Source organism: Sparus aurata, chromosome 9 (assembly GCF_900880675.1).
Source record: "Sparus aurata chromosome 9, fSpaAur1.1, whole genome shotgun sequence".
NCBI lineage: Eukaryota > Metazoa > Chordata > Actinopteri > Spariformes > Sparidae > Sparus > Sparus aurata.
Window position 1 is genome coordinate 23924516 of NC_044195.1, and position 23144 is coordinate 23947659.

The following is a 23144-nucleotide window of genomic DNA, read 5'->3' on the forward strand; positions in this document are numbered from 1 at the left end:
TTTAGATATTTGATTTTTAGCATGAATTCAAAAACGTATCTCTATCTAAATCGTTGCAAACTGGTTGGGAAATGGTCTTTTTTTATATATGTGTATAAGCATTGTGTATATTATGTAAATTGTTTTGTAACCATGGTTACATGTATGCACTTCACCACTTTAGAGACCGCTGATAATTTGTTTTTGTCTTCAGGAGCTCTTTGTGAGATCAAAGAACATAAATATGTTTACGTAAGAAGCATTAAAGTGCTGCATTGCCTGCTGTCAGATTTCCCCATGCTGGTCCAAATAGTGCAGCTGCTGCTGATGCAGGGTAAAAATGATGACCCAGAGAAATCAACAAGCTTACTCAAAGTAATGAGGCATTTCATTTCGTCGCCTGTTGCTATAATTTCCGGGATAGAGTCAGATAGCGAGGAATGAAGTCGGCGAATTAGTGTAAACTTGGCGTGAATAAAACTTTATAACCAGTGTTGGGGAACTTACTTTGCAAGTGTAGCTTGTAAAACTACATGTAGTTCAGCCTGGCAGTAGTTTGTAAAGCTACTGCTTAAAAAAAGTAGCTTTAGCAACTACTTATACTCATTATACCCATTTAACCTGGCATTAAATAAATCAACATATGGTGTATATGAAACAATATATAATAGCCTACAAAACTTTCACATGCCAGCAGAAATATGCCTCTCAACTCAAGTTTTATTTTTTAAAGAACCAAAGCTGACATTTTTGGTCAACATCACAGGAACTTCAGAGGCACTAGAACTAGATGCCGAGGCAGAATTGCTTGTTGACACATGAGCAGTCTCTCAAAGTTTTTATCTGACAGCCGGTTCCGTTTGGCACTAAAAACATCTTTACCAACACTAAAAAGCCGCTCACATGCTGCACTGGCTGGGACACCAGTGTTGAACTTCACTAACACTTTGGACATTTTGGATAGAGATTTGAAAGCATTTTCTGGGGACTCATCTGGTGACTTCACAAAGGCTTCCAGCTCATCCACTTTGTCATCAAAGAAAAATAGATTAAAATGTATATTATATAGGACTTTTTAAAAAAAGAATATATATGCACAAAATATGAATGTAGTTTAACTACCAGCAAGTGACAGCAAATTGTAGTTAAACTATGTAGTTAAACTACATGTAGTTTAAGTCTCCCCAACACTGTTTTTAACATTGCGTTGTCGGTTAACATTTATGCTCACATAGATTTTATCAGCAGTGGTTGTTGTTTAAGGGTGTTTTCATCAGCCAAATGAGTTTGATCGTGGGATTAGTTGTATTTATTTATGTAAATCAAACTGCAGGATTATAACTCTATTTTAAGATAGCAAGTAACAACATGCCCTAAGGTTGTGTCTGTGTGTTTGAATTCAGGTCAACTCTCACTAAACTCACGATCGCCAGAGATTCTGGGTGTTTATTCCTTCAGACAGTTTGCCTTTGCACCTGACTCTTGTCTTCAAAGCTAGCTGGGACTGAGCAGCTGCAGCAGCAAAAAACAAAAAAGGCATCTGTTTTGATAGAAAGACTCCAAGCAGCAGATAATGAATACAGTGCATTTGAAAATTAGGATGATAAATTATACAGTTTTAGTTTGACATTGGGGTCCGAATTCACAGTAGAAACAGGCACCATGTTAGCACTATAAAAACAAAACCACACCCACACACCCATTGTACAAGCAGGGCCTAGAGACTAAAGTAACCAAAAATCTGTATTAGCTGATATTTTATTCAAATCAAATCACCAATAATCAACTGACGACTGGTGATCTTAGATTTTTTGGGAGCTGTTTCATGCTTTGCCTGGTTGATAATTCATACCGGGAATAAATGTATGTGCGACAAAATGGCAGAACATACAAATTGCCCATATTAATGCTAAACAAATGCTGCAGATGCACAGTATGCCCAGATAATCTGCACTGCTGTCAGATCTAAAGAAATAAACCTTATCTGCTGTTGAACATTGAATTTGAGTTATTTTACACCCTCCAAGACAGAAATTAAAAGATAAGAGCAGAATCATTCAGATCAATTTAAAGCTGTTGATATTGGTATTGATTTTAATAAATACATTCACTTCACTTTCACACCATCACATGTACACACATACACGTTGTGGTGGTGTGTCAAATGGTGCAGATTGTGATTCCACACATACTGTACAGTAAGAAGGTGGAGGGCAGGTTGTCTCTGATGTCCTCCCCCGCCTCATTCTGTGTCTCTGCCTCTGCTCTGCTGGAGATCCTCCTTACATCTTCGTCCTTCTGATCAACCTGCTTCCATTCTTCCTGTTCCTTTGTGTTTCTATCTGTTATAAATTCATTTATTCTAGAGCTAGATGTTTTAAAATGCTATAACGAGTGTAATTTTAGGGAGTATAAGTATAGCTAATGTCCTTTTTCTGTCCAATTTGAAGATGTCATAAGATTAAGTATTTGTTTCCAGAAAATGCCTGAAACACTGAAAACAAGTGGATCAATCTCAGTTCAGTAGTAGGAGACTGTTTCTGAATAAAAATAAAGGTTTTCGCTTAAATCTGAGACAAAGTGATTCCCAAGACACAAGCTTGTTTTAAAGTGTAAATGCTATTTCAGAGGCTTTCACACCCTCAGGAAAACAGTACAGTTCTTAAGGAAAACACTTGTGTTTTTGATCATTTACTATGAAGAAGTTCAGATGTAAGGTGCATCAGCTATTGGCAGCTTCAGTCTAAAATGGCAAAATATGTTATTGCATAAAAAACAACATCTCAGTATTTCATTGTGCCCTGCCAGCCTCTCTGTATCTGCTTCTCATCTCTTTTTTGTGATTGAATAATGGTTGCTGATACATCTTTTGTCTGAGCTGAGAGTAGAAGTGGAAGGGGTCTGACCTTCCCCTCCTTCTCCTCTTCATCACCATGTCTCTCTCCCCTCCTCCTCCTCCTCCTCTTCATTACCATGTTGCTCTCTCCCTTCCTCCTCCTCTTCCACTGCCTCTCTTTCTGGAGTTTAAAGATAAAAATCTTAGGTATGTTACTCATTTTCTGGCTGAGCGGCACCACACGACCAGAAAGGGTGTGTGTCAGAGATAAAGAGCAGCTTGAGAGTGTATGATGTAGGAGTTGAGTTTGCCTGGCAACAGGTGAAAAGACTGAGATGAGACGCTTGATTATAGTATCATCATTTGAGCTTTTCTCTCTGCTGTAGGCACCTCTGTCTGCTTTCTCTACCTCCCACCAATCCAAAGCTGTCTTTTGATGAGGTGTGGATCACTTTGACCGTGCGACTAATAAGTAATCGTCATAAAAAATGCATGGTGCTGCTCTCCAATTAAAAAGGCCTCAGGTTTGATGTTGTTGACAGTATCAGGGTGTTGAACTGCACTGGTTCACTCAGTTTCCTCTCAGAAGTGTTCACACTTAGTTTATCGCACACCGGGGTATGTGCGTCGCATGTTTGGTGTGTGTGAGAGGAGTGGGCTGTGGATGTGGTCCGCCTGATGTCAGAGGTTGGTGTTGATGTATGAGTCATGACGGGGGTGGTGGCGGCTGGTCCGACCATTTGACGACAGATGGTGTCAGTCACCATGGAGGGGGGGAGCTCAGTTAGAGGTAAAATGAGAGATGCTGCTCATTCAAAGGTGGCTGATTGTCGGTATGCACCGTGACTCAAAGGTGGTCAAGGCAGCTCTTAAGTAAATTGCACTGTAAATTGTTTTTCAAAGACTTGCCACTTTTCCACTCTAGCAAGAATGCACTCTGCTGGGATGAATACTTCTCAGTGTTTGGAATGATTTAAACATTTCCATAAATGGATCTTGACAAATCCCTGCTTCACATTTGCTTTGGCACCGGCAGCATCATGTACTGCCAAAGCAGCTTATTTGTACTTGTGCAGCCATTGCACACTAGTGTTAGCCTTTTTTGTGACCCAGTATAATCAGTCTATTGACTTGTGGTACGCTGAATATATTATTCAGTTTGCATTGCTTGAAAGAGCTTAAAAGACCTGAACCTAGATATTGTAGTATTGATAGAGTATTGATATATCACAGGAGCACGTCTTTAGTTATGTCATAATCTCCCTGATAATTTATTTCAGGGAGAGATTGGGATACATTGATTAATCGGCCAGCATAGCAATTGGCTGAGATTTGAAATGTTGACTGCATCCATCTATTGGCAAATAAGATGACTTTCACAGATAGCAGTGACTGATGTCTATCTGTTGTGACACATTCATGAGTTACTAGCTTGTGGCATCCCTGCAAATCCGTTTGTGATGACATGTAAGTACTGAAAATGTTTTACTTTTCAGTAGCTAGTTGTGTCGCAAGCTCAAAAGAGTTTGCATCTTTTGTTAAAGGTTGTTTCTTAAATGTGTATGATTACTTTTGATTTTTAATTTAAGATTTCTTTGTTTCCTTGCAAATTCACAGATTAAAACTTGTGCACACCTATGGATCGAGAGGTGCGCAAGACAGCTAAATCAGGATGAAAATAACCTTATGAAGGTCTTCATACCGAAACACTATTAAAATGCATACTTGATTGCAAGTCAGATGAACAGTGTGCAAGATTTTTTGTCCTGATTTTGTTTCATGGCAAAAACAAGAAGAAAAAACGAAATAAACATCGTAACGTCTATAGGGCAAATTGTTATTTTAAACATCAGAATCCTCGCAGAAATAGTGCAGCCTTAGAAAAGATATTTTTAATACTAATAGGAGTATCAAATGATTTTGTCGCATGTGGCCTACCATACTTGTTTTTTACTCGTTAAAATCGAAGCAGCAGCAGCAGCAACTAGAGTCAATCATTTCACATCACAGTGGGGGGAAAACACTTCCACCCACAGAAAGTCAACTTTGTTCTCATTTTCTTTCATCTGAACTAGTTCACTGAGGTTGTCATAAGCTCAGGGCATTCCTGCAACACCTTAACAAGGGAGATTAATTATGATACAGTCAAATCAATTCAGAAAAATGCGTGAATGTTATACTTGTGCATTAGCTAATAATTTTCTTTATGGATAAATTTGCTGATTCTTTTCTATGTTAAATGATTGATTGTTCAGTTTGTAAAAATTCTGAAACTAGTGAGAAATGCCGTCACCATTAAAAAGATCCCAAAGGGTCACCTTAACAGTTTGGTTTTTTTTGTCAGACCAGTTGTACAGAGCTCAAAATTATTAAAAACAGATGAAAGTAATTAAAAGGAAACATGTCAAATAAACTGGAGAAATGTGGAAATGTGGAGTTGAAGTAGAAAGTGACATGACGAGAAAGGACTTTGGAATTTAAGTACATTACTTGAGTAAATGATGCACATCAAAGTGCAATGCAGCAAGTAAAAAATAAAAAAAGAGGTCCTCCTTGAGGGAAAAGTGCAGAATTTATCTCACAGACTGGCCTACTTTTGGCCAGCACACCAAATATGCTGGAACTGGGAGGTTTGAAAGGGCTCCCCAAAGGCTTCTGCAGGTGGAGATGCTGCACTGTAGTGGCAGCGAGCCAGTTCAACTTACTGTCATTATGTTGCAGGTGAGAGGAGATTTTTTTTACAATAGGGATGCAGCCATGGGAAAATATCCAATTTTATTGCAGATCATGAAAAAAACACCCAAGAGCAGTTGATCGTGGTGAATTTCCACTGTCGGACTAGTGAATATCCTCACATACATGTGTAGTCAAAATGGCGAACCCACTTCTTCCTTTCAGTACCATAAAGACTTGGCTTGCACGTTTAACCCTGCCCCAAAAAATGTAATTGGAAATACTGTGGATTCCAAACTAAAGATGTGTGTCCTATCTGTAATTCAAATTGGATAATTTTTTGGATCAGCAAACAAAAACAAAAGAAGGGGAAGTGAAGCTGTGGCTGGATGACTCAGTGGGAGGTAGGGTTAATTTCACAAATTTAAAATGCTGCTACTTTTGTAAAGCTGATTACCTGTAAGAGAGTTACCCAGACATTACCTGTCAGAATGCAAATGTCCGAATAAGCTGGGCTGCACATTAAAACCGACTTGAGGCCATATGTTAATAGAGCAGGTCTTTTTCCGGAGAATTCACAGCAATCAAGTGGATATGTTGATGGCATTTTTTATCATAAGGTTCCTGTGAAACCAGAAGTTTAAAGACATTCAAAGGTGAAGAAGAATTATCATGAAAGTCACGGAAACAGCAATAAAGATGTGTGATTATTGGAGACGACAAGATTTGGGAATTTCTCTCAGTAGGGTTTGATGCTGAAACTGTCAGACAAATTGAAAGAAAACATGATTTCCACAGCGTGCTTTTATGTGTGGGTATCACAGCTCTATGAACTGTAACCGTACACATCAGTATTGGTATCTGTAGATATCTGAATTCAGGTATCAGAATCAGATCGCAACAGTGAAAAAAATTTGATTTTTTAATCTCTAATTTCCAGCAGGTGGGAACAAATCCAACATACTTCTGTTGTGCTCAACTTGTGTGAAAGGCCAGCCTGATTCTCAGGACATTGTCTTGAGTTCATATAAAAAAAAGCTACATAGTGTCTTAGGGATGTGGAAACCAAGTCTGTTGTAAGTGGACTGTATGCCATAGCTGTTTCAGCGTAGTTTCTTTGCTCGAGATAAACTAGGAAAATCAGCACCCAGTATCACAAATGTTCAAATTTCAGTGTAGTTTAAAAACAAACTCCACACCAGGCAAAACATTGTTTCACCAAGTTTAAGTCTGTCACTACAGCTAAGTAAGAACTTGAGGTTTTAGGAGTTGACAAAAAGAACATTTACAGCTGATGTTAAAGTGGTCTTTAACATTTGGAAAGGTTGATAACTGTGTTTATGCTTCCTCAAGTTGTAGTCACTGATGAGATAATAATTACTTTAGAACAGGATCAGTAACAGAAAAAGTCGCAGGACCATCCAAAACGGAAAGTAGTTTTGACTTCGGTGTCACCACCTTGTGTGGTTCAACTTCAACCCATACATAATTTGGGTAAGATTTTTCTTTTTTTATTTTCCCAACATATAGCCAGGCATTGTATACCCGTTATACCCAATTGTCAGTCTCAAAAAACCTCAGAGCTATACAGGGTAAGTATGTTGCATATACTAGTTTATTTTCTTAATTTATGATCTCGATTTAAATGTTTCTTCTTTAAGAAGCTGCCAGAAATATCACTCTTCTATGTCCTGCATCACCTTTTGGGGACACCCAATGCGAATATTCTAAAACCTAATGTTGCTAGTTAGTGTCTTGTAAACCCAGCAAATTAGAGACAGATGAATTGTACATGAAGATTTTTTTGTTAAGTGAGAATCATGAGGTTAAATACTAAAATCAAACAGCCCGTAAGTGGTTCCTGTAGTTGATAATACTTCAGTGGCATTGATGAATTAAGGCCAGTTTTAAAATTAGGCATCCAAAGTGGGTTTTGACGTGATGTCTTCATTCAGGGAGCAGAAACCCAGGAACATGGCACCTTATAATGTTCTGACACCTCATATGTGCAACAGCACAGAATATGCTGTACATAGTGTTAATTTTGTCCCTGTGATCCTTGTATTCTTTGCACACCTTCTAGATTTTTCCAGACATGAAATTGGTGTTTAACACATGCAGAGAAATGGAACAGTGTTAATTTTATGCAAGGAAAATGTTCTAGTTTGATAAAGCTGACAGTGAGAGACAGTTCAGTGTGTCTCTACTATTTATTTGTATCAGGATGTTCAGGAAACTTAACAGTAATAACGCTCCCGTCTGGCTCAGTGGTTAACAGTTGCACACTGTACAGACTGTATGTCCATGTGGGGGATGTTGATGTTGTCATTGGTGCATAATAACTTCTCAAGACTAAATATTACTACAAGCAGCATTTGACAGGCTTCTCACACCAAGCAATGACTCAGGCATTTAACTGTACGACTTTTGCAGACACACTTCAAACCCTGCCAGTAGTTTCAGTGTCACTTTTATTTGTAAAATATTCACATTGAAAAGTAATAGGCATTGTTAGGGCACTGACTTCACAGAGGCTCACAGCACTAGCAAACACAAAGTTTATTTAGTGCACATGCATCATGCTAGATTCAAAGCCCTTACAATAATCACGTTTCTTTGCACATAAACTCAACTTGTCATCTTGGCATGATCTGAGGAAGAGTTTATTTTTCTTCGGACTAATTTGGATGTGGAGTTTGTTTATCCATACAAAACAACAATGAATGCGCTGTGGTTTTTCCTTCAGGCTCCAGAGAGGCTAATAAACTTCAACACAAGCTATTAAACCAACTTAGCACAACACACACAGTGTATAGCAACACACACACGCGCACACACACACGCACGGGTTGTAGTAAAAGCTGAATGGCACAACAGTGCACGTCATGGCTTGTTTTGAAGGCTATTACAGCCGACAAAGCAGCAGAAGCAGTTCATGTGCAGAGACAAATCCACTGATAAAGCTGTTGATGTTCAGAATCTCAGTTTGTTCCCTTTGCCTCTCGATGGAAGGATTTGCTCTTCGCTTGCCCTCCATATCAAAGAGTGGTGTGATATTTAATCAGATGCAGGTTACACATCATAAATGCTAAGTTGTTCTGGATCATTCTGAATTGTATAAATACTAGCTTTCAAAGCAGTGTAAAGGTTGATGCCAAAACGCCTCTCTACTAATAATCGTAGAATTACCCAATCTAACCCGAGTACTGATCAAATCCTGTGTTTGAAAGCCAGCATTGTGCATTAAAGATATAAACACTGTGAGACAATCTAACCCACCTGTTCTCCTCCTCCTACCCACTGACACATTACAGCTCAGCACGTTACAATATTTCCCAACCAATACCTTACATTAGATGGATATAGAATCAGGCACTACTTTTTCCCTTTCTGCCTCCCCCTCTCCTCCTCATCTCTTTTCCTTCATCCTACTTGACAAAGTGCAGTGCCTCAGCCACCACCACAGAGCCTTTGCTGCTGTCGAGGCTGGTGACCAGCTTGAAGCCGGATCTCAGTGCTAGCATAACTGTCTCTAGTTTCAGACAATCAAGTGTGCACAAGAATGTGCTGTCCTCCTTCAGTACAAGCCGCGAACCTGGCTCCGACTTGATGAAGTGTCGGAATTGGATAACGTTGGACGACACCACGAATTCTTCCGGAAAGCCGTCCAAGCGGCTCTTGGAGATCTGCACCAGCCGCGCTTTGATCTTGTCGAGGAAGATGGAGTCGCTGCAGTACACCTTGAGGCCCTGCGACCTCTCGTGGCTATCCGTCACCTCGAGAAATGCAGCCTCTCGCAGGGCCGCCCTCTGGCTTTCAAACTCGACCACAGCCTCCACCAGTTCAGTCAGACGGTAAAAATCAGCCTCTCGTCGCAGGAGCCCTGCCTCCCGGAAGTCATCAGGCAGCTGGAGCTCTCCGGTTCGGAGGTAGTTGAGCACATGGCGAAAAACTGGACCATCTCTATCGATGAATGGGTTGCCCATGGAATCAGTGTGCTGTACCGGCTTCTTACCGTTCGCCAGCTCTTCCAGAAAGGAACCCTGGTGCTTGGCAAGGGTTGTCCGGTGAGCAGTGTACAGGAACCCCCCTACATTGATGGTGATGGTGCCTGAAGAGGGCTTCTTGAAGCTCTTGCTGGGCTGCAGCAGGTCCGGGTTGATGTGCCTCAGTTCACTTTCCATCCTTCTGAGGTTCCATTCCATTCTCCAGTCACCCTCTCCAGCCTCGACCCAGCTTCCTCGGAGCTGGTGTGTTTGCAGCACAAATCGAGTCTTTCTATTCTCTTCTGATCTGGCTGTGTGAGTGTGTGGTGCTGCTGAGAAATCGAAAAGGTGTTGTCAGCTGTCGTATACTGAGAGTGAATGTGTTTGAGAGTGTGTGATGGTGGATGGCTGAGTGCTGTCTGGCAGAGCAGTTACAGTGAACTGGGAGCTAGAAACAGACTGGCTCTCTGTGCTGCTCGCTGTCCCTCCTCTCTCTCTGTCTCTCTCTCTCTCTCTCTTTAGGGGAGTGGGTGGGTAGACAGCGTCACTCTCAGGGAGGAGAGAGAGGGAATATCAGAGCAAACAACAGAGGAGTATGGACTCCAGGAGCTTGCTCTTTCTTTCTCTTGCTCTCTTTCCCTAATTATCTTTGATAAAAAAAGGTACAGAGCAGAGATCTAGCAATTAGCACTAGCTGAGCTCTAGCAATTAACACACACACACACACACCCTCCTCTCACCAGATGGAGGAGGGGGTTGCTTCTATAATTTTTGTGGTGTGAAACTGTCTCGGCTCGTGTGAGTCTGAATATGAAACTCCTTTTGCAGCCAAATCCATCTGTTTACCACACAGCGTTAGATGTGAACTGGAATCTGCTTGAAAAGGAATCCAGTTTGACTCATGGATTTACTGGCAGGCTTTTTCTGTCTTGTCTCTGGTTATGACAGGAAGAAGACGGCTGCTAGTCTTACTTATGTAAATGAATGCACCAGGGAAGGCATTTATGGAAATATCTTGTTTTCTTTCTTACAAGATAGCAAGCAGTCCCCTGTTTTGGCAAATGTTGCTTGTGCATTGATTTTGTGTAGCTTGTGTGTGTGTGTGTGTGTGTGTGTGTGTGTGTGTGTGTGTGTGTGTGTGTGTGTGTGTGTATGTTGTGTGTGTGTGTGTTGTGTCTTGAGTGTGCACGGGCTTTCGTGTCCTGTGGAGGAAATGGACCGATTACAGTGAATGGTGGTCTGGTCATGAAGCACAGGTTTTGAATTGGCTAACGCTTTGGCTGTAGCCCCCTAAAGGGAACTGCACGAGTCTTGTAATTGACTACAAATGCCTCGTACCACCACTGTGTGTGTGTCTGTGTCTTTGTGTGTAATGTTTGTGGTTTCTGGCTGGTTACAGTGTGCGATTGAAGCTTCAGTGCTCCGTGCTAACACTTCAGTGTGCTGGACACTGTGCTAAGTGAATGTTATTCTAGGAAAACAGCAACTTATTGCTTATTGTATAACCCTAAAAGACCAAGGCAGGTGCCAGTGGCTGAAAAAAAAATGTTCTAAAATGTTGACTTTTGAACAGCTAATCTTATTCATATACTTTGATATGCTGACTTTCTGCAGATATGCAGAGCTCACAGTAAAACTGGCCTTTAAAAATTCACACACAAAAAAGGTTAATCCATCCATTCTTTGACTAAACGAATATAAAATTGTGACTCTAAATAGGCTTGACTTAAATTTAAGGTTCTCCTGAATCAGATGCTCTTTGGCACTTGGTGCTGACCACTAAAATAGTAGAATAAACAAAGAAACATCAAAATAAAAACAGGAGTATCGGGCGCCCCAGAAATTGTTCTAGGTCTGTAAGGGGTATTATAAGTGGCACAGTCCGTTAGTTTTGTGTAAGAGAAGTGTATTAACTTCTTGGGGAAACCTTCTATGTATCCAGGGTGAGTATGAGTATGAGTGCCGCTCATTAGAGACTGTACAATGAAAAATGAATGCATACTGATCACATGGCTGAGTTACTACAGCTACTACATGTTGATTTAAGGATTTTTTTAAAAAAATGTATAGTTGTCTGCCCACCTTTGATCATGTGAATCACCTATTAACCGTCAATTTTCTTGTGTTTTCTTTAAGCACCATTTCATGGGAACATATAGAGCCGTTGGGGGAATGTGTAGAAAATGGCTCAAAACAAATGCAACGTCAAACTCACTGTACAAAATATACAGCCACTCAGGCAGACTGCCTGACAGCACATTCATTTATGTTTATGCTTAATTCTGACCCCAACCACGATTCTGTTGTAGAATTATTGCAGTCCAGATGGTTTGTAACCTACTTTAGATGTTTTTTTACACCAGAGAGGCAATGCCAGTCGATTTGCATAATTTATCAGCACTTGCAGAGAAGTCTGGCAGTGACAAAATACCTGGATTGTGGCAGTATTTTTCACTGCAGGGCAGCACACACAATGGGCTGCCTTTGCAGGGATGTTTACATTTTAGTAATAGTAATATTTCAAAATATTGTTGTATGTAGACAGGTAATACCTTGAATGTGATTCACAGGGTACTAGGATGAGATGAGATAAGGTTTCGGTACGCAACTAATGATTATTTTAATAGTTAATCTGCATATTATTAGTTTGATTCATCATTTATAGTCTATAAAATGTCTTCAAATATCTTGTTTTGTCCAACCGTCTTTACAAAACCTGAAGCGTCCAGTCTATTAGCATGAAAGACTTGATGAAAAAGGAAATATTTCATTTGAGATGCTGCAATCAGTGACTTTTTTTGCTTAAAATGTAACTTAAATGTAAAATATGCAACACAATAAAATGTCTTGGAAAGAATACACCGATGTAATATATATTTTTTTGTTGGTAAGTTACATTATCTGAAATGTTTCCAACAATGTTCAAACCCAGTAAATCAAAAATGTTGATTTGCAGTAATTTTATTCACATATTCCTGTGTTTCATTTGGTCGCCTGTTGCTGTGCTGTTCGTGGAAACATGAGATGATACATCAGAAAGAGAGAGAGAGTTAAGGAGGAAGTTGGTTATCGTGACTAAACGTAACGATGTAACCTTTCATACATTACTTCATCTGTTAGCATTTTTTGCTTGATTTGATTTTCAGCAGCAATGGTGGTTGTTCAAAAATGCAGGCAACAACTCCCATGATTCCACACTACTTCACAACATCATTAAACTATAAATAACACAGAGTACAGTAAAGGGAGGTTATATACATGTACACATACCCAAAATGAAAGAAAAAATGCGTTAGCTCTATTGTTAAAAATAGGGTTGCAGAACAAGATGTATAAAGTAACATCATTAGTATCAGAACTTAATGTGCATCATGAAAAGACAGTTCAAAGAGAATGGTTTTAAGAATAACCTCTTGAAAACCCTCATAGTTCAGTTAATGTTTGATTACTTCTTATTGTCTGCTTCAAGCCACCAGTGTTGATGTTAATTCAGCCTCTTGGCACCCATGTTCCAGCCTTTTTCCAGTCTTTTGGATTACACTTGAGACCTCTTCTCAGCAGACCGATCTCATACTAAGCAGATGTAGGAATAAAGGCACCTGTTCATTTAGCAACACAAATGAAAACAGAAGGAAGATTTGTATTCAGACAGAATTTATAAAACTTACCAGAATTACAGTTCAAAATGCTCCAAAGAGAATTTGTAAGAAGTAGATGAAATGTGGGTTTGGAGGTTAAAAAGTAGCAGCTGTTAGTAGTAGTACAGCAGGATAACGCTACACTATTATAAATTGTATATTCTTTTTTTTTTCCCTTTCATTTTTCTGTGTTGCACCAATTTATGACCAAAATAAACTGTTCCTAATCAACTTCAGAGACCTCCTGAGCTCTCATGAATGGGTATTTTAAAGTAAAAGGAAATCTGATGAACAACTTTTACTTTTAAGTTGGTGAGTAGGATGAATTGAAGGGTTTTTACTGTTATCCAGTACTGGGCATGTTACTTAGTTATAGTTACTAGTTACTTCTCACAAAAAGTGAAAAACTGAATTACTCCACTATAAAAGTAACTAGTTACCAGGGAAAGTAACTATTGCGTTACATTTTCTTTTTTTTAAGTTTAAATATATTTAAACTTAAAAGCTGGTTTCACAAGCCAGTTGCATAAAGTAGAACTGCAAAGACAGGTACCTACACAGAACCTCCAATTCAGTCTGTGTCACTAGTTTCTTGTGAAGCTGGAGCATGAAAAATTCCGTCATTAGCTGCTTGGACAGTGTGGCTCTGTGTCCCTCTTTTGTTTAGCGGGACTCACGTTAGCCACACCTGGTCTTCTGTCATCATCAACAGTGTCAACAACGGTTTTTTTGCCACTATCCACATAAAAGATTAAAACAATTAAAAAACAAAACAAAAAGAACATTAAGTTAATGAAAACTTCACTTGTACGTTCTTGCCTTTTACCTCAAGGAGATTAACGTAGTCTCTGTACTTCCACTTTACTTCCACTGTACTTCAATAATGCCGTTAGTAACACCGTTTATTTTAACACTGTTATTCCCATCACTGCTGTTATCTATTATTTGATTAAAATGTTGCTTAAAGCTCTTTGATAAACTGTGGTCCAAACCACCTAATGTACCTATATCTATGCTTGTCTGAGCTCTTGACCATGAAAACCTTCAATTTATATCGTAATTTAGAATATGACACAATCATAATATTCGCCCCTGTACTTTTCCCCAACAAACACAAAAAATCAAATAGTGACACATTGTAGATTTCTTGTCAAAAACAACAGCTAGCAACAGGTGTTTTACATTTGTTCAACAGGTTATTTAAAACCAGCTGCACCTCGAGCTGGTGCTGTAAATGGAGGTGTGTAGCAAAGGAAATGACAGAAGATCCTTTTGAACTGAAACACTTGATTTGAACTGCAGCAACGAATGATGTGGAGTGCTGAAATGATGCTTTTCTTTCTTTGTATGTGTGTTTATCTGGGAGAAGATCCCAGAGTGACAGCTCCCTCTCTCTCTGCAGAGATTTTCTAATCATAACTGATTAGTGGTATCATCATCATCAACAACATTCAATTGGAATTGCAAACGAGGCCAAGATGCAGCGGAGAGGATTGAGGGAGGTTTGACCTGCTTTCTGTCTCCTGTTCATTAAAATTGGCTCATCGAGGACAATCATTATCTTCAAAGTCGGTGAGAATCTGTTTGTCACAGCTGTTGTGTCTCTCTATCAAACTAACAGCTCAGGATGTTTGAATTACATTTCCCAAAAATGCTGGTAGCAGCTACTCTCCTTTCCTATCAAAGGTGATGAATTATTCATAGAGCTGCTCTAAGAGCTTATGGTGTAACATGGAGTCACTGACTGCTGTGAAGCTGGCATGGCAACCACTTAAAATAGGGTCTTGTACGAGCTCAGAGCTGTCAATCTCTTGCTTTATTCATTATGGAAGTCTTGTCTACTATATGGAGTGTGTGGGGGTAAAGTTAATCAAATTGGAACAAGCTAATCAAATATCAGCGTTTTATTTTTGATATTTGACATTTTGCCTTGGGTTTCAGTGGATCATCAATGTCACATAGTCTACATAGATTGTTACAAACTGACGTGAATCATTAATGTCGGTGCAAAATATGAGTAGCTAGGTTCAATACAAAACTTTAAAAGTACCTTAGATACAGTAGTAAAATCTATAGTGATCTACAATCAGTCCAGTGTTTCCCACATATAGACTTTACTTGGGTGGGCTGTCCAGATATATTTGGTTACACATTTTAGCATAGCATCGAAAGCAAACTATTGATTAACCCCTCCACTCTGTCAATCACACATGTTTTGCAGAGAAAGACATGCTCTTGTTTGTAACTGTATTAGCAGAGCCACTTTGTTAGCAGGGATTCATCGTTAGGACTGCAGGAATTGATACAAGTGTTCCATTGGCATAAGTCATACCTTCAAGCAGGTAGCCCAGTCGTAGTGGAAATGCAAATCCCTTGCTGCACTTAGTCAAACCCAACAACAGCGCAATGTATGCAATTCGCTGGGAAACACTGCATTCAATACAAACCAAGGAAATGAAGAAACTTCACTTGTGATTAAGGATAAACTTTCTCTTTAAATTAAAATATACCCTGTTTTCTGTTTACCTTTTTAAACCCACATAAATCACCATTTTAAAAACCTGCAAACAGCCAGCCCAGCACTGTCCACTAATAATTAAATTGCTCACCAGTCTTATCTGCATTAGTAGCACTTTGAAGCTTGTTTGTTGCATATTGATGGTGCTAGTTAAAAGTCAAAAACGAGTGGGCTGAATGCAGACATCGGAAAATCACTTCAAAGTTAATGAATGGAATCATTAAATTTCCTTAATGAAGCAGCCTCTGGGCCTGGTAGAGATGAGCTCTAATGGAAAATTATATTTGGAGATCCAATCAGTGACTTCTCCCCCTCCCTGCCATTGCTTCCTTGTTGTCAACATGTGTAGATAAGGGTCTGTCACTTCTGTGTGTGAGTGCAAAGGAGAAAGATGATGAAAGACAGTATATCTGACCTTTTTTGTGTATTTTATAGCTGATGGAGGTGCAGTCATATGCATACACATTTTTAGGCAGATTGACATATTCAGACCAAGTTGTGCTAATGTTGAAAAGGAAATACTCAAACCTCAAAATTAATCCTGGATGTATTCCATTCTCTAAAATTTGACACCAAGAGTTAGATATTCATTGCAAGTGAATATTTGTTCCGAATATTGGTTATCAATTTCCTTGTTTCTTAATAATCTGTTTCAGTATTGGCCCTGAAAAAACATCTTGGTTGACCCATATTATCAAACCACAGATGGATGCCGGCGCACACAGTTTGCATACCTGTCATTAGACCTGTCACTGGTTTTCCAACAAGGCCAGAGCAGCTGTCATGTTTTTTTATAGCCCCCGTATCATTAACTCATCACATGTACCTGTGAACCGTCATCAGCAGGGCTGTCAGAAAGGTAATGATGTACTTTACATTGCTCATATTTAAAACTTTAGAAGGCATTGTCTGCCCATGAACTCCAACAATAAAGTTTGCTAACAACCTAAACAATGTTATTTTTTTGATTCCCACTATCACTTTATTTTTCCATTTCAACCCCATCATATCACATACAGCTGGCTCAAGAAAACCATGTCTACATTTGGTCTGAAGTACGTGTGAGGTGTGCTTGCTCTCGTTGCATTTGAAAAGTCAAAACCTGTTTAATTTAGGGAAATGGTGTAATGCGTGGTTAGGCACATGGCCCTGTGTCTTTCTAAAGATTTTTTTTAACTGACTCCTGACCACCTCAAACTTAAAAAATCACATTTGGCATTGCAGCCATGAGGTCACCAGGCTTCAATGAGATCTGAGTCGAGATCAGAGGCAAGAGGGTGATGTTTTGGGAAAGCATTGAACCCTTCCAAAAAAAAAGTCTTATTGGAGAGTGATCTCAGAGCAGAGAGAGGCAGGGTCACATGGGCAGCCTGAGGCACAGGAACAGAAGCAGCTTATACAATGGGTCGGACCTCGTGTTTGTAAGAAAGAAATTCTTTTTTCGGACACTTAATGACCCTTAAAGCTACTTAACCTCAAAAAGAAAAAATCTGTTAAGCTGTGATGGTTTTACATTACAGAAGAGGAGCATCCATGTTGCATTCTGATAAAGGTCTATGACTGATAAATTTGTATTCATTGCTCTCACTTCAGTACAGTATGTGTAGGCTTGCTGTATTTGTGGATGATATATAAGGTCAAGCAGAGATGTGGAGAGAGAGTTCATCCAGAGACAGTGATGGTAGATGGAGGCCTGGTGGGCGGTGAGCTGTTTGTTGTGTTTAACATTAGGAAGGTCAGAGCTTTGAGGAAAGGGCCTCAGAGCAGATGGAGAGAAAGAAATGAGTGTGGGGGGTGGACGAGTGACCTCCTCACCCTCGCATCAGTCTCCCTCTTCCTCTACCTTCGCCATATTTCACATTTCTTGGTGAATTAGCTAAACATAATGTCTTTCAATGAATTTCAGTGTCTTAAATACAGTTAAGACAAGTCTCACTATTTATTTTTTACTGATTTTCCGTCCATAATCCTGCCGATTAATAGATTGAAAAAACTCAGGAATAAGATTGGAATATTTTTGATTGAATGCTGTAGTCTTATCTTGACCTTAATGTATAGATATTGCAAATTTTAATTAGCTGCTTGTTTTTTGTGTTTGCAGAGAAAATATGCAGCATCACCATGAAATCACTGTGGGTACCACCATAAATTGTGGGCTCACTGCAGCATCTTCTGGTCTTCAGTTCTTTTGTCTTAATTGGAGAGTTAAACTTGGAGACGAATTGAAGATTTCTTTCATATGGGTTTGTTTTGAATGGTAATGGCTTGTTACTGACTTTTTTTATACATTCATTTCATAATGGTGTATAAACGTAAGGAAATAGGCCTCGATGACGCAAAGGCGTAATTTATGCTAATATCATTGTTGCCCAAAAGAAAACAGCAGAGTTAACTTTTTGGTTTGGAGTGTTTTGACATTTCTATTAATGTCCATTTAGAAGTGTTACAGAAAGAAGCAAAGAAAAACAAAGAAACAAAAATGATGGCAAAATAATCAACACAGAAAACAGCATCTTGAAGAAGAAGAAAACAAAGTGACATAAAAAATATACAGTGACTCATAGAGACATGAGACGATGAGTTCATCTATTTAATAGTAAATGTCTTATGGTGCAGTTTGGATAGATCCTTATGTTCTTGATGACCCCTCTTAGAGGTCCACTCTCAGTGGTAGAAATCCAGTGTTTGATGTAGTGCAGACATTGCTGAACAGTTGCCTTATTCTTACTGTGGATAATTACCCTGTACAGTCTAGAGTCAGTATATATTTGCATGTGTCTGCACTGGTTTGCTGCTGTTTTGACATGATTTGTGTTAAATTCAGACCTCTATAATTTAGAGTTTGACATGATTGGCAGGCAGAGAGCAAGTGAGTGAGTGAGTGAGTGAGTGTGTGTGTGTGTGTGTGTGTGTGTGTGTGTGTGTGTGTCAGCAGTGAACTGCATATAGGCTGTCACTGCTCTGACACGGTGTTGTTCACATGTAAAGGACATCATGCCACATACATCCAAACATCTTTTGGTGGAGGAGCTTCACAGCTAGCAGCTGGCGTTCAACACCATCAGGTCAACATTTCCACATTTGCTAAAGAAATGTGTGAAAGTTGTTAATGAAGGATGTCAGCCTGGACCAGGACCTGCAGCTGTTAGTGTAAGACTTCTTAATAACTAGGCATCCAAATTGTCTTACCTAAGCTATCATGATGAACAACCTATAGCAGCTGATTTTAAAAAGATGTTCAGCATTTCTGTAAATTGGAAAGCCATTGTGCATTTAACACTTTGTGTTTTACTATTCTGAGAAACATGCCTATTCGCTTGTATGCACAGTGTCTCAGCTGGTTGCCTGGCAACCTCATAGTGACAATAGGGTTGTGGATTGGTGCATAACCCCCCATGAAACCATTTTTTCACGTATTCAGTGAAGAGCTGCTGTGTGGCAGATTATTTTTACACTTTGGACAAAACCAGGCCCCTGTGTTCAGTCAATTTAAAGGACAGACATGAGCATGGTATCAATCTTCCCAAGCCCCAGCAAGAATTGTATTTCCCAAAATTAATAACTATCTGTTTGATTCACACAAGGAAGTTCACCCGATGGAGACTGCATGGATCAGTTGTAAATTGTGCTCATACTTTAAAAGAAAAATGGTAGATGAGAAATTCTCTTAAATCACTCAAGAATCAAAGAGTAGGAATGTTTTTGCATGAGGCCCATTGTGTCTGTAGCATCTCACATATCCATATATGAAAGCAGGAATAGCTGCTCAACAAAGTAGAAATCCACCATGTGTCTGCATTGATCAAGTTTTTGTGATTTGATGTAATATTTTAGCCTCCGCTTTTCTTCATCCTAACTGCAACTGTTGACCCGCGGGCCACATCTGGCCCACCAGTGCTTCCCATCTGTTCCTTAGAATTATAATGAATTTAGAAAATGGATGCATGTAGCATAACTCACCATTTCCTCCTTCACATGTTTAACAGAATCAGATTATTCTCCAACTCCATCATCTCTACTCTGTGTACCCACTGTCAAACTGCTCCAAGGCATCATATTGACTCTTACATCCAGTCTCAACATGAGTATTTTTGTTTGTTTCCTGGGATCTGAATTTATATTGATTTATATGTTTAGATAAGGACTTGGTAATTAGTATGTTCTGTAGTTGGCATTGACTGTCCCCTTGGTGGAGGTATTCTGATGACGTGTATAGTTATAACCCTTTTTCTAGAAATCTGTTCACACTGATATGGGCTAATAAGATGTTGTAAGAAAGTGAAAATATCCAGCCTAAATATTTTTTTTGTCAGTCAACTATCACTGTGTCGACTTGGATTACGGCCCATGGATAAATGTAGTTTCTGACCTCTACAGTGGAGCATAATAAGGTCTTCTGTAGCTCTGAGTGATGGGAACATAGGAGAATTAGGATACTGAATGTCTGCTGAAGATGTGGACCCAAACATTGAGCTAGCACTTCAGAGTTTTATAGTGAAGCCAACATGCAGTAGTCTACTATTTATCTCAAGTGTTCCTCCCACACACAGAAGCCTTGAGCTACACATGCCGTGGTCAATCAACATCCCATGCTGATCCTCTCTTCTTCTATTATCTTTATGTGTCTTTCCATGTTCGGGGAGATTTTTTCATCTGAATCCTGGAGAGAGCAGCTTATTTCTGTATGGCCTTGACCCCTCTTGACCATGACTACTGCACAACAGGGATGTTAGTGTTGGATAGTCAGTAGGCTTGTGCATGCATGTACACATGTTTCTTGTGTGTGGGTGTGTTTTTAGACGTGTTGCTGGCAAGTGCTCTGGCACTCAACAGCCAATAATTGCACATAATTGCATCCATTTGTTGGAAAGGCAAAGATGAACATTAGTGAGATCTGTGACACGTACTGCAAAGCGTTTGTTGGCTCAAGATTAAAGACGGACTCTAGATGGGATGGTGCATGACATGTGATGTCAGGTGGCATGTGATAGTTACTATGGTGACTGCCATAGTTGCACCTGCATTTCTTCAGCTTTAGCTAACGCTGAATACATCAAGGCTGTTTCTATTGAAGATGAAGCTGGTGATGTTTTATAGCTTTGTCTCCAACCAGTTCCATTTTTCATAAAAAGCAACAACAATTAATTAATCCTTTTGACTTGATTATTGCCTCTGTAGCTTAAGCCTGATACGGTATATTTTACTTCTCTGTGCTCTAAAAACTAAAGTAATGAAAACACTTAACTAATAAGATGCTTTGCTGAATCAGTATGGGCACTGTAGTTTTTGTCATCAATACCACAAACATTTTCGTAGTGGCCAAAGGGTGTAATTGCATTACATTGTCATGTGATGAACTGGGGACCAAAAAATACTTAATTCCATAAATGTGCATTGTGAAAGAAGCGTCTCAGGATTAATTTTCCAATGACTTGTTTCTGTGTCATAACTGGAGCCATTCAGTCCAATACAATTTGGAAACGTCAAGAAGAGCCGCTCGATTAAATTATTTTATCCCCATTCAAGTTACCCGGGCACTAAACTGGGAGTAAGTCGGCGGAAGTCTTTAGTGCAAATGCTCCATGGGCTGCCCAATACAGAGCATTATCTTACCTGGGAAGTCGAGCTTTTTTGACTTCAAAACTCACGAAGTCCAGATTTAATGTGACGTCCTTGACTGACATAAACATAATGGGGATTGATCGACAATTGAAAATAGTCCCAAACATATAGCCAATTAACTATAATGTTAGCTTGAAGCCACAGTGCCCAGCTGTTTCAGCAAACTACTGAGTCTTTACTATTAGGGATGTCAACAGCTGACCGCCGCAAAAATAAACCTGATTTTAAAGAAAATCATTATTGCATGCATTGTTTCCTGATGATTTAACGAAAATGTCAAAAAAACCATGCTACCTCAAAATGTTAAAGTAGAGATCAATTCCTCTATTCATCCCTTTATCTGGATGGCACCAAAAGTTAATGGGGTGTATTTTCTGGCTGATCCTCCGTTCGGTAGTGTTTGTGTAATCCTGCTGACATACCAGCCAACCAACAAATGGACACACGTGAACACATAACCTCCTCGACGGAGGTAAAAATGCTTTTGCTCATGAAAAGGGCTCATGTGCGTCCAGCATCTGAGCAGTGAAACAGCTTTAACTTTATTTGTGGTTTAATCTGTTCACACTCTGAAAAACAGTACATCACATAATCTGTAGACACAGACTATGGAACTGAAGACGCCACAGAGCTGCTGATGCCAACTGAAAGGTGATCCTGCTGTGTTGGCGTCATCAGAAACTGACGTCGCTTCGGATGACGTGTGAGAGGGAGAGACGTGTTTTCTTGTATCTTTTTTTCACATTTCTCCCCCACAGTTGAAGTGGGAGAGACAAAAAGGGAAAAGACGTTTGTGACGGAGGTGTGAGGACGAGGGAGAGAATTGGCATCTGTACTGGGAGGATTTACTAACTCTGAATCTACAGGATTTCACACCTGAGGATCCTTAACTGTTTATGGAACATGTTAGAAAACGTAAAAATACGTTTGACAACCTCTCCCTCCTCCACATGTCATCTGGGCCCGTCAGTCTGTTTAGTATCTATCCCTCGCAGTCTGTTGACATATCCAGCTCTCTGTAGACATTCCCTCTCTATTTGCCATTTGAGTGTCTCTCTCTCTGCTGGTTTTGGTAACCAATGGGTGGTAAACGTAGCGGCTCCTCAGACCTTTTCATGTGCCCAGATACAAACAATACCAAATCATACAACAGTGCACAATAGACTGAGCTCCTGCCAAAATAACGCCAACGCTTACCAACTGGATGCCACCATTTCCTGGATTGTCGATTCAAAATTTGAAAAGAGACAGTACACAATGAAGCAGCTTCCAGTGCTGATTTTAGAGCAGTAGAAGAGGCATCGAATGGTTTTTGGAAAAAAGGTTGTGTGTTGGACAGTTGAATAATTGGCTGACGTGGCTTATGAGAGAACAGCTTGAAAAATAAATGCAACAAATTAGAAATCAGAAATAGCTCAAAAAATGTCACATTGAGAGGAGGGTTGTCAATGGTTTATGGAGGCTGACCGGCAGGGGTGGAGGAATTAATCAGATCCGTTACTCAAGGAAAAGAACCAGTACCACTGTATAAAAATATTTAGTTAAAGGTCCTGTATATAAAAATCATACCTGATTACAATTTTAGACATATTATCAGCTAGATGTACTTAAAGTATCAGATGTATAGCACTCAGTCTGCAGAGAAATTACATGACTGTAACATGAATTGTTAAAGTGAAACCCTCGCCAAAGAGCAACCGAGGCTTTATTTGTGATTGAATATGAGTCAAACCTTTGTTTAAAAGCATAATTACGATGAAAGAGGCACTTTTAAGATTTACCTTAGTTTCGTTTTCGGGCAAGATAATTTTCAATGCGGTGCAGGGGCTCTCTGACGCCAGCATCAAAATTGCTATTTTTAAAACACTAAGAAGGCTCGACAAAACATGAAA

At 39.5% G+C, this 23144-nt stretch overlaps 2 protein-coding genes across 2 annotated transcripts in view; one reads left to right on the forward strand and one right to left on the reverse strand.

Annotated features, from left to right (window-relative positions):
• LOC115588268 (general transcription factor IIF subunit 2-like) overlaps window positions 1-23144 on the forward strand; it is a 44095-nt gene that overhangs the window by 14553 nt on the left and 6398 nt on the right. The window lies entirely within an intron of this gene.
• On the reverse strand, window positions 7911-9991 carry kctd4 (potassium channel tetramerization domain containing 4). The gene has a single exon (XM_030428749.1). It carries the CDS (start codon window positions 9691-9693, stop codon window positions 8917-8919), a length of 777 nt encoding a protein of 258 aa, XP_030284609.1. The 5' UTR covers window positions 9694-9991; the 3' UTR covers window positions 7911-8916.

Excerpts from the sequence above, each read along its gene's own strand:
- kctd4 (XM_030428749.1), bottom strand. The coding sequence starts at position 9,693 with ATGGAATGGAACCTCAGAAGGATGGAAAGTGAACTGAGGCACATCAAC.